Source organism: Miscanthus floridulus, unplaced genomic scaffold (assembly GCF_019320115.1).
Source record: "Miscanthus floridulus cultivar M001 unplaced genomic scaffold, ASM1932011v1 os_2617_1, whole genome shotgun sequence".
Lineage (NCBI taxonomy): Eukaryota > Viridiplantae > Streptophyta > Magnoliopsida > Poales > Poaceae > Miscanthus > Miscanthus floridulus.
Window position 1 is genome coordinate 69,816 of NW_027098407.1, and position 12,022 is coordinate 81,837.

The 12,022-nt window shown below is 41.2% G+C and overlaps 1 protein-coding gene and 1 pseudogene across 6 annotated transcripts; one reads left to right on the forward strand and one right to left on the reverse strand.

Moving 5' to 3' along the window:
* The first annotated feature begins 919 nt into the window (after positions 1-919).
* On the forward strand, positions 920-7,524 carry LOC136535197 (cycloartenol-C-24-methyltransferase 1-like). 6 transcript variants are annotated; one of them, XM_066527500.1, is made up of 14 exons: positions 956-985; positions 1,241-1,337; positions 4,206-4,355; positions 4,908-4,974; positions 5,126-5,199; positions 5,324-5,427; positions 5,786-5,841; positions 5,944-5,998; positions 6,077-6,124; positions 6,219-6,302; positions 6,428-6,628; positions 6,730-6,855; positions 6,968-7,065; positions 7,225-7,524. In XM_066527500.1, the coding sequence occupies exons 5-14, from the start codon at positions 5,166-5,168 to the stop codon at positions 7,307-7,309; spliced, it is 891 nt and encodes a 296-aa protein (XP_066383597.1). In that variant the 5' UTR covers positions 956-985; positions 1,241-1,337; positions 4,206-4,355; positions 4,908-4,974; positions 5,126-5,165; the 3' UTR covers positions 7,310-7,524. The 6 variants fall into 6 exon arrangements, with proteins under 6 accessions (XP_066383593.1, XP_066383594.1, XP_066383599.1 ...); XM_066527496.1 differs by lacking the exon at positions 4,206-4,355 and having other exon boundaries at positions 920-985; positions 5,343-5,427; XM_066527497.1 differs by lacking the exon at positions 4,206-4,355 and having other exon boundaries at positions 920-985; positions 5,343-5,427; positions 7,168-7,305.
* A 213-nt stretch (positions 7,525-7,737) lies between these two features.
* LOC136535198 (blue copper protein-like) lies at positions 7,738-10,034 on the reverse strand (annotated as a pseudogene).
* Between the last annotated feature and the right edge of the window lie 1,988 nt (positions 10,035-12,022).

The window sequence follows — 12,022 nt, forward strand, 5'->3', positions numbered from 1 at the left end:
AATTATGAGTTTTTTTTGTTAAAAAGACTGTATAGTTTGAAATATAGGTCCTGTTCGCGTGCCCTTAAACTCGACTTGATCCGCTTTTTTTTTTTATCCGAACAGTATTTTCCTCTCACAAATTCCTCCAGATTCATCCAAAACCATCTAGATTCCCCCAAATTTCTTCAAGCGAACAGGGCCATAAAATCAACTATAAAATTGTAGATTAAGTCAACCTATAAAATTTTGATATAAGGGTTGTCTCCATCCGAAATCGTATGAAAAAAGTTATGGATTATTTTTTATATAGTATTGCCTCTTGTAATCTATTTCTCAAGAGGGCACCCTTAGAATGCCATCTTTGTTAATATCTATTTTCAAACGTACACATATTAATCGATTAACAGAGACATGAGCGCTAAGACGATCATAATTTGTACATAGTTGATTGAGGTAGTCTAGTTAAGATATCCGCCTTTGTAAATGACTAACATAGGTGCTTGTTTGAGACCTTCTTGATTATTTGAAAAGGCGGCTCTTAAAAATACGGATCTCTGTTGATCAAGGGGTCAATCTTCTAAATAGTGTCATTAGCAACTTTATTCTACTCACCTTCTCTGTTCTCTCACTGTTTTAGCAAAGCTAAAATTCTACGCCTCTGCACCATCATCAAGCGCATACAGGACGATGCCGGCGCGGCGTCTCTTTTGATCGTCTAATTTTGTGCGGATAATAACAACGACAGTGATGTTTCGAAAGAAAAAAAAAAAGACTATGATTAATATGGTGGTTGGGTGCTGTTGGGCGGCATGGGACGTGATGTACTTAGAATTGACTACAATCAATTAGAAGACGACGAGACAGTTGGATTTCATAAGTCTCTCTCTCTCCGTGTCTAGCTCGCACTCTATAAATAATATGCTGCTATCAGCCATCTTATATCCTTCACCTGGCCAAGAAGAAATAAACCACCTGAACAGTTGGAAGGAGCTCTGAGAACCAGGTATATTTGCTAGTCCATTGTAAAAGAATAAAAAGACTCCGAAAGCTATCTTACGTTGGGCTTTGGATTTTATTTTTTTCTGAAAACGGACTACGGAGGAGAGAGATTCCTCGCCGGGATAGTATTGATTTATCGGCCTCATTTTTCGGCGTTTTATGAAAGTTACGAGCCAGTTTTCTTGTTTTTGGAATGATGAATGGATATAGTTTATTCATATTTAATTATAGCTATTACCGCGCCTAATTCTTGTGGCAGGACAAGATCGTGAAGTAATCATGTCAGGGGCTTTAGATCTTGCTCGGAGCACGGGAGGGTCAATTGACAAGGACCAAGTCAAATCAGCCGTTGACCAGTAATTCACCTTTTTTCATTATTATTATATATACTTCCTTCCTTTTACACAGAATAAAAGCCCATCAAGTGCAAGTTTGTTCCAAAAGAAACTAAAAGAAAAAAAAATTATTACTAACTTTGACCACTATAATACCAAAAGTTTTGTATATAGATCCATAACACAAGATTTTGGCACTATTCAAACTCATTATGAGGGAAAAAAAGTAATCTCCTACATTTTAAAATGGAGGGAATACTATAACTGTTTTCTTGTGTATATATATATATATATATATATATATATATATTTTAAAAGCTGGTACAAAGAACTCTTAGAGCATCTCTAGTGTGCTTTAAAACCGAATCATGAGGGGACATAAGGAGATTCTAGTTGTAGCGAGTAACAGGAAGTCAGAGCCCTCGCTCGTTCGTTTGGTTTGGTTCTGTTGCTGTCCCGGACCCGTGCTAACCGCGGATACAGGTCTCCCGGACCCGTGCTAGCCGCGGATATAGGTCTCGTTTGGTACAATTCAGTTTCACCTGTAAAGCTATTTTTTTTGTAAAATAATTTTATAGACAACTTTCTAGGTAAAATTGAGGTTGTTTTGGAAAAATTATTTGAAAAAACAGTTCCACCAATAACATCATGTATGGATTAGAGTCAGAGAAATGAGAGCTAGGATAAGCTACTTTTTTAATTTTATCTCAACTCATATTTTTGTGAGAGGAGAAAAACAACTTCATCCATGAAACTATTTAAAAAAAGGTAAAGTATAATTTACACCCTCCAACTATCGCCAAAATATAGATTTCAACCTCGAACTTCAAAACCGGATAACTTTAGCCCTCCAACTCTTGAAAAAGTTCAACTTTCATCCTTCTGGACGGTTTTGTGTATAAACAGTACTTTCGATATTTTCAGGAGGCGCCAAAATTTTATATTATTTTTTAAGCATCTTAACGTTCTCAAATGAAAAAACTCAAAACTACAAAGTTGTAGATCTCATTGAGAGCTACAACTTTGGTATAAAAAGTATTTTCATTTAACTCCATACAAATAATATATTAGTGCTCTAATGCGGCAAGCGCTAGTTGACGATTATTATGGTGCTGAAATTTTATATTATTTTTTCGAGCATCTTACTATCCTCAAATGAAAAAACTCAAAACTATAAAGTTGTAGATCTCATCGAGGTCTACAATTTACATATAAAAATTATCTTCATCCGCCATCGTATTAAAGGGTTTTCTATTTTTTGAAATTAGAGTGTTTGACAAAAAAAAAACTCAAAACAGCTCATAAAGCTATTTTGAACTATACCAAACATGCCCATAGTGGTTCCAGGTGTGTCACTCCAACCTGATTGCTTATAGACGGTTTGTTTTCGGAGGATAGGGGACAAGCAGCCTATTCGCTTGGTCGTAAACGATCGTGGATTATAAGCCAGAACAATATTTTTCTCTCACACCAAACCAGCCAGCAGTAATAATCCACGATCGTATCAGCACCAGCCGAACAAGCTGAAGTTTTCATTCCAGACCTTAGAAGAAAGAACATACCACTGTTCTAGTCTTTTTCATTCCACGATGCATCTAACACAAAACACATTTTTAGGAGATGTTTAGTTCTTTAGTCGTTTCTAAAATTTATGTCACATCAAATGTTTAGATACTAATAAGGAGTATTAAATATAGATTAATTACAAAACCAATTACATAGATGGAGGCTAATTTGCAAGACGATTTTTTAAGCCTAATTAATTCATCATTAGCACATGTTACTGTAGCACCAAGTTGTCAAATCATGAACTAATTAGGCTTAAAAGATTTATCTCACAAATTAATCGTAAATTATACAATTAGTTTCGTAATTAATCTGTATTTAATACTCCATGCATATATCAAACATTCGATGTAAACCAAACACGCCACTAATCCGACATCAAACCAGACCCTAACGATCCAGGCGGAACAGGTCGTGCTCGGCTGGCTGAACCGAACGAAGCCTAACGGGAAGCCACTTACTCGGTACTTTTTTTCTATTCGGTGTAGCCCCCAACAACTGACTATCATGCTTCACGCACTCATGCTACACCTGGATCATGCGCAACGTACAGTTCCATCTCAACATTACGACACTGGAGCTGCCCTTAAGACCAATCTCAATAAAAATTTCGTGAAAGTTTTATAAACAATAGATAAGTTAACATGATATAGTATAGATGAAGAGAGGGATAATGAAAGTTTCATACAATAGAATGAGTTTCATAGTGATGAAACTTATCTCCACTATTTTAACATATACTTTCTCTATTTTAAAATAAGTGCACTTCTATATTTTATTAGAGAGATCAAGGATGCTAGAGAAATTACCTAAATACCCCTACTAAAATTGTTCTAACAAGTACCGCCTCCGTTTCTTAAAAAAATACAATTCTAGCATAGTATCACGTTTTAGTACCTCAATTATAGGTAAAAAAATATCTATGTTTATGATACCAAATAAATACCATCAGATTAATTACAAAATGTATTTTCATAATAAATTAATTTAAAGATATAACTATGAATATTATTTACTAAAAACTTGATCAAACATGAACCACTTTTCGTGACACGTAACCTATAATTGCATTTCTTTTTATGACGAAGGTAGTAATAGCTGTACCTTGGGAATAGAGAAAGCTAAAAAAGGGCTACTAAAGTTAGATGGTCCATAGATAGATGTGGACTTATTTTGTGCTATTGTAGGGTAGAGGGAGTAGGAGCCTTGGGCCCTGTTTTTGCAGCTTCATGTAAGCTTTTAGATTTCAGCTTTGAGACCTTACGAAAGTAAAAAAACTTCAGGAAATAAAAAAAACCTCAAAATGAGCTTTTGACCTTTTAGCTCGTAGAAGCTTTTTTGGTTTTGGGAAGGGTCCCAAAGCTGAAGTCGCTCCAGGAAGCTCAAACAAACAGCGCCTTAATACGGAACTCCACAAAGACGGGCTGGGAGACCAAGCAGGAAGGAAAATTCATGCCCAAAAGCCCACCCAAGGTAAAATTCTGGCGCATTGTTCCTGCCTCCTTTACACGTGCACCTTCTTGGTTTCACCAAATGGCGCCTGGGCCTGCCTGCCGTCGCGGGCCCCCAAGGTCGCCTCTTCCCCCTCAGGCTTCGCTAGTCCACATCTCCCTCCGTCGGCATAATCGAGCCGGCGATGGACACGGCGTGATAGTTCTACTCCTAGTTCTTTCCGCGGCCGAGCGCAAGCTGTTCGACGAATTGCCGGAGCCAGCTGAACATCACCGGAGGCGCGCTCCTCGGCCGAAGCTAGCCGCGTCTAGGCATTGGCAACGTTTTAGCCTAATCTGCACTGTTACTCAATACTCTACACCATTTTTAGGGGCGGGGGCAGTAGCACCTTTGCCCTACGCTATCCTCGGAACCTCAACCCACCAACTGCCCCTGGTGAGCGTTGCTCTCTCTCTCTCTCTCTCTCTCTCTCTCTCTCTCAATGGTATCCTCATTTTTTTCGTGAGAGCCATGATTGTAACATACGGTTTATTTACACTTTATGATCAAGTGTTAATTTCTCGTTCTCATCAGGTACTTGAAGTACCACGACCTACACGGAGGTGAACAAGAATCAAGGAAATCAAATTACACTGACTTGGTACGCTTCGGTATCCTTTCAACACTTAATTGTTGCTCCCTCCGTTTATAATACCAGATGTTTAGGATAAGGCGATAGGCTAATTAGTTCATTTTTCAAATAACTGTCATATCTAAAATCGCATATGCATAATTCCTACTGTGCGAATCAGGTGAATAAGTACTACGATCTTGTCACTGGATTCTACGAATATGGATGGGGCGACTCATTCCATTTTGCTGGCAGGTCAGCTACATATACATACCTTGCTCTAGTTATTACTATCTATCGACAATAACAACATCCGTTGTATCTCAGTTGAGATGCCAAGTTGCTCTAGATCACAGTTTTGGTAATTTCACTGTTTCAGTCCCATGTTTGTATTTCAGATATCCGGGTGAGACTATCCGTGAAGGCATTAAGCGGCATCAGCATTTTATGGCACTACAATTGGGGCTCAAGAAGGGCATGAAGGTCAGTGGAGAAGCATAATTCTTTTGCTAATTAACTATAGAGGGTATTTTCATTTTAAAAACAATAGAGGATATTAAGCAGTACTGTTAAAAATTAACATATATGTGTACGTTGCAAGTAAACTCTATAGCATATTTGCTTCTCCCTCTGATACCACCAATATACTGCCTCAATTCATCCAAAACACATGTAGTTAATAATGAGTCTACAAACAGTGTATCAACCCTTAACTTTTTTTGCTTAGTCTTTAGCATACCATCCATGACAAACTAAAACGTTTATTGCAGGTTATCAACCCTTAACTTTTTTTGCTTAGTTTTTACATACCATCCATGACAAACTAAAATGTTTATTGCAGGTCCTGGATGTGGGATGTGGAATTGGGGGACCCTTAATAGAAATTGCCAGATTCAGGCAATGATCTGCACTAAAACTTCATTACCCATTCAATCAATAAATTCCAACGTGACAATCATGAAGAGCATACATATGAACTTTTAATTCCATTTACTGTAGCTCAGCACTGATAACTGGATTGAACTACAACGACTACCAGATCTCAAGGGGCAAGGTTTTTATTTTATCATTTTCCTTTTTGGAATTAAAAACTTTAGCATATGGATATGCAACACTTAATTTTTGGTTGCAGGAGCTCATTTTTTCAGCAGGTTTGAGTGAGCAATGTTCCTTCTTGAAGGTATATTGGTGTTCATAGTTTTCTTCATTATATCCGTTAGTTCCGGTTAGTGGGGAAGAAACAGCAATGTCTTATCTTCTCTTGGTAATTGCAGGGGGACTTCATGAACATGCCAATAGCTGATAACACCTTTGATGCGGCCTATGCAATAGAGGCTACATGTCACGCACCAGATGCAGTATGTCTCGCGTCATACTTCTATCCAAGTTTGTACTGTGTAATTCTCAAAAAAAAAAAGTTAAGGTTTCACAGGTATACCGCAGATTCAGTGTTGTTTAAGTTTTTCATTCCTGGTTATCACAGCAAGGCGTGTACAGTGAGATCTACCGTGTGCTGAAACCTGGGCAGTATTTTGCACTTGATGAATGGTGCTTGACCAACCGATTTGATCCAAACAACACTAAGCATCTGGCCATCAAGGCTGAGATTGAGCTCGGCGATGGGCTGCCTGATATCCGCACCACTCGCCAGTGTGTCCAAGCTATGAAAGATGCAGGATTTGAGGTGCCACACTCGTATATTATTAACCAATGATAGATCTTGTTACCCACAAATATTATATTCATGGGAACTGGAATGATTTTGTTCTTCTGTATTATTAAAAGGTCATTTGTGCAAAGGATCTTGCTCAAGATTTTCCTTGCCCGTGGTACCAGACGATAGATCCCAACAATTTTTCATGGACTAGCTTCCAATGCACACGCCTAGGACGGATCATCACCCGTGCAATTGTAAGACTATAAATAAAAGATTGTCCATTAAGATGATTTTCTATTTAGTTATGTGATCTATCATTTTTGGAGTCCAGACGTTCTACTCTGTGAGTTAATTCTTTTTTCTCAGGTCAATACACTGGAGTTCCTCCGTATCGCCCCAGCAGGCACCACGGGAACCTACAACCTCCTGATCAGTGCCTCTGATGGCCTTCTAAAGGGTGGCCGGTAAGTCCTGATTTCATCAAATTTTTTTAGAGAAAGGCAACCCAACTTTTATCTTTTACCGACAGCTGATTATAAGAAATTCTTCTTATGGTATCTGCATAGGTGAAGAAACCAAATTAATCCAAATTTGATGAAACTAACAACCCTGCATGATCTCAGGGAAGGAATCTTCACAGTGGCCTTCTTCGTCCTGGGCCGCAAGCCTCTCAAGGAAACTGGAATAGCGAACGACGGCAATCTTTGAGCTGCAACATAAGTATGGGGTTGTACTTATAAGAGCTATGAATCATGGCCAACTTGTTCTGTACTGAGGTGTGATTACTGGTTTGTCTTATGGCTCTTGCACTGTGTTCTGGGTTATCTTCCTGCAATACCTTGTAGCTTGTATGCTGTACTATGAACTATCTGAATAAAATGTACTTTGCGAGTTGTATTAATAATCGCACCATTTCTTGGCAACACGACTTTGCTCGGACCAATGTACTGCCAGGATTTGTCATATGAGAATTGAGAATAGCATTAATGGATTTATCATCAAGTGATCAAGGTTATGTTATGTCATTGTAATTCTATTGGTTTTCGTTGGTGCATACTTGTTGTATGGCAAAACTAGTTGTAAGAGGTGTACATAAGAGTTAAGACTTGTTGTAAGTGTGGCAGTTTAAACACAAGTAGTCAGATTCAATGCAAATATGAATTTATGTCCGCGGGATATTGTAAGTAAAACAGGAGAAATACGAAAAACATTGAAGATAAGAAACCTGAGAAAAGCAAAAACATGTGTCAGCAGCTAAGAAGAACGCAGACACATATACACAACCAAGAAAGGAAAACCTCTACCGTCATCACTATATAGAGTAGGGAGTGGTGATCTAGTGCAGCATCGCCATGGAGGCGACCGCCGCCAGCGCCATGGCAGCGACGACGGCCCGGTGGCCTGCACTGACCCCCGCGCCGTTGGCATTGGGCGCGGGCGCGGTGGTGGCCGTCGCGTCGGGCGTGCTGTCCGTGGACGACGCGGGCGGCGGCGCCGAGGCGCCGCTCGGCTCGGTGCTGGGGCTGGGGGACGCCGCCGAGCCTGAGCGCGCGGTGGCGGGCGCCGGGGAAGGGGCGTCAGAGGAGCGTGTCTTGAGGACGCGGATGTTGAGCTTCTGGCCCGCGGCGCAGTGGCCGGGCACGCCGCAGATGAAGAAGCGGTGGCCGGGCTCTTGATGACGATCTTGTCGTCGCCGGAGGTGTGCGTGGCGATCGGCGTCGAGTTGGTGCAGCTGTCGTAGTCGACCTTCTTCACCTCCAGCACGTTGTGGATGCCCGGGGGGTACGTGAACTCTGCACACGCGCGGCCATGCATGCGACTCCATGTCAGCTCATCATCACATCAGACGTGCTCTATATGATCTTTCGATGCCAGAATGACCACGCAAAGAACAGAAACAAAAGAAGCGGCTGGAATGAGGAAAACGTGCAGCCTACGGTACAGTACATCTACCCTGTAAAGAGACCAACGCTTTTGTCTGACACCGATCCCAAAAAAAAACATGCTTGTATTGTGCTACTCATGATTGAAATTTTGTCAAAGTTCTTTGCTTTACAACTGCTGTGTTGACAGAATGATAGTAGTATGTATACTGAATTACTGATAGATGCACGCATGGTGGTTGCGTCTAGATGATAGTTTGGCAATGATATTACTATCCTTTTTCTAGCATCTTCATGATAACCATAATATATGGTCCTCGATTACGTTCGTAGATAGAGTATAAACAGCCTGATTTTGCAACTACTGAAAAGACAGTTTCAGATTATTAAGACTGAAATGCAGGGACATGGTAGATAATCATACACGGCGGAGCACAAGACAGCAAAGTGTTGTCAGAAACCATTTCCCAGTCCATGGTAAAAGTTCAGGTAGTGCTCCGACAGATCTAGCAGGCAATGAACATCTGTAGCTGGCACAGGGCCTCGTATGATCTGGTGCAGTAATTCTGCACTGCACCTCAACCAGGCCAGCATGTATCCATTTCTTGGATCCCTGATTGGCTTTGTGATTCAGACGTCTAGTGGTCCGTCGTCAGTAAATTTATGGACCATATTACTGTGCACAGCACACAGGCACGAAGCTTCCGTGATGCTTTTCAATATGACTACGTAAAGCTCGCAGTGTGCAGTGCAGTAATTAAGAAACATAAAAGCAGAATTCCGTTGCCATTGTCAGGCTAAAGGCTTAAAGCAAGACTCTTCACATAAACGCAAAGACAAACGGGCCGGAAGGAGCTAGCAGGACATGTTGTGTAAAAGTAGTGACGGTGACAAGTGATTGGCGCTCGCCTTTGCACCAGTGAGGAAAGGAGGGAGACAGTGCCTGCTCAACGTATCACTGAATCTATTATGTGTGTTTTCTCTTGAGCAATGCTAGCGAAGCAGGTTTCAGCAAACATGCATGAAGCATTTCAGTAATCTGCTTCATGCAAATGAGTAGAGAGCGAGACACGCTATGCAATAAACTGTAGCAAGACTGACAAAAAGGAAATGTATAGTGCAGTGGCTAGCAATGGATCTAATCTACCCCAGAAGCTACACATAGCAAGAATTAACTAGAAATGGTACTCGAACGAAGAAAACTCTGCATGACAATGTGGTAATAGCTAGCACAGATGGATGACTTTGGGGAAGAGAAGACAGAACTTGCCTATGGTGTCTCCAACATGGAAGTTCTTCTTGGAAGTCCAGTCGGTGTAGTTGACGTTGCCGAGGATCGTCCACCCGGAGGTGTCGCCGACCTTGTAGATGACGGCCGACGAGGTAGCGGCCATGGCGAGCCCAAGAGTCAGCACCAGCAGACCCTTCTTCATGCCCATGGCCGCCATTGTGCTGCACCGCCTGCTGCTCGATCTCTCCTGTCGTCCAAGAGCTGCCACACACCCTTGACTACCTTGTGAATGAAGCTATATATAGAAAGCAAGAAGATAGCTAGAGAGGACGACGAGATGCCAAGAGCAGAAGAGGGGGAAGGAATTTATTTAGCGGCGCTTTGCTTGCCGATACATCGATGCTGCTGCGCTACCTGTGCACGTTTCCCCTGTAATGACCATTTTGCCCCGTGCTCTGCTACGTTGTGATTGTGCTGCTTGGTCGTCAGTGTTGGCAGCTGGTTAGTTGCTCCTGTGCTGTGTTTTGCTCATGCATGTTCCTTGAGTAAAGCAAACTCAAAAGCTGGCCGTGAATCCAAGTCTTGATCATGAGCCTGCTTGTGTGGTTGGGTGAGGTCTCTGGTGCCATGAGTAAGTGGGCTCTGCTGGTGAGTTGGGGTTGGGAGATCTTTTTCGTTTCATGCAAGCAACAATGGCGGCCATGCATGCAAAAATTTGTCTTTCTTTTGATCTGTTTGGTTGGTGCCATATATGCTTGCAGTGACGCGGGTCGCCTCCTGTTTTCAACCATTTTCTTTTCACATGTGGTATATAATAGTGGGAGACCGACGGTGAATATTTTATTCGGATCTGTTATGTTTGACTGAAGTGGCATATAGAGCAGAGGTTAACTAAATATAAGATTTACTTGATGTTATGGCGTGGCCAGGGCTCGGACCTCCGCACGCTAGCCCCGTTCGGACACCCACGCCTGCCCCATCTATTGCGCCTGCCCGCCGGTCCCTGCCTGTTGCTGCGCATGCACGTGGGGACCACCCATGCTCGCTTCGTTTCCCGCGTGCATGCGGGGACCACTTGCGTCCACGAGGACCGATTCCGTTTGCGCCCGTTGCTACGTTTACTAATGAAAACACTTGCAACATGAAGCACTTGATGCAACATACGTCTAAAATAGGAGAAACATTTAGAACATGCTTGCAACATGTGTATAGCCACTGCAACATATTGTAACACCCTCGGTGTTACACCCTAAATCATTTACTAAAATACGTCATGAGTATTATGTTTATGTGTTAATGCATATGATAGAGTGTGTAGATAAATTTATTATAACTTAAAATAATCAATAAAAATGTTAAACGAAAGTTGATTCAATAGTTCATGTATATCAAGTAGGGTTTAAAACTAATTTTTAGTGAACAAAAATGCTATAGAACATGTGTGTGATACTTAAATAAAGTTTAAAGTACAAACTTTGTAGATGACAGTGAAATACTTGTCGTCGAAAAATTACATTACTAACTAATATTTCTACCAGCCTATAAATTGTAAATTGAAATCAAGTTCAGCTCAAAACTTAAAAAAATTCCATGTCTGTCAACAGCTAGACATTGCTATGTTTAGTGAATTATTTTGAGAGATTGGGTTAAAGGGTGGTGCGGTGTTATAGCTCGATTTGGTAGTCTCATATGCCCTCTTGTGTATGGTGAAGATGGTTTAGTTTCAGAAGCAACCGTTTAGTTTTTATGGGCGCTTTAAAATTCGTGCACGACTCAGTCTTGGGCTGGTTGGCCGCTGGGCGCGGTCACCACGCTCGGGCAGTCGGCATCGTCGCTGAAAGCTCTAGTTTGGTTTTGGTGAATTGATGAAACCCTAAGTGCTAACCTAGTTTATCAAGTGATCATGAGATAGGTAGCACACTTCAAGTGGAGAAGCCAATGAAGATCATAATATGACAATGGTGATGCCATGGCGATGATCAAGGGCTTAAACGTGAAAAGAAGAAAGAGAAAAACAAAAAGCTCAAGGCAAAGGTATAATGTGTAGGAGCTATTTTGTTTTGGTGATCAAGACACTTAGAGAGTGTGATCATATTTAGGTTTGATAGCCGTACTATTAAGAGGGGTGAAACTCGTATCGGAATGTAGTTATCAAAGTGCCACTAGATGCTCTAACTCATTGCATATGCATTTAGGATCTAGTGGAGTGCTAACACCCTTGAAAATGTTTATGAAAATATGCTAACATATATGCACAAGGTGATACACTTGGTGGTTAGCACACTTGAGCAAGGGTGAAGAGAACGG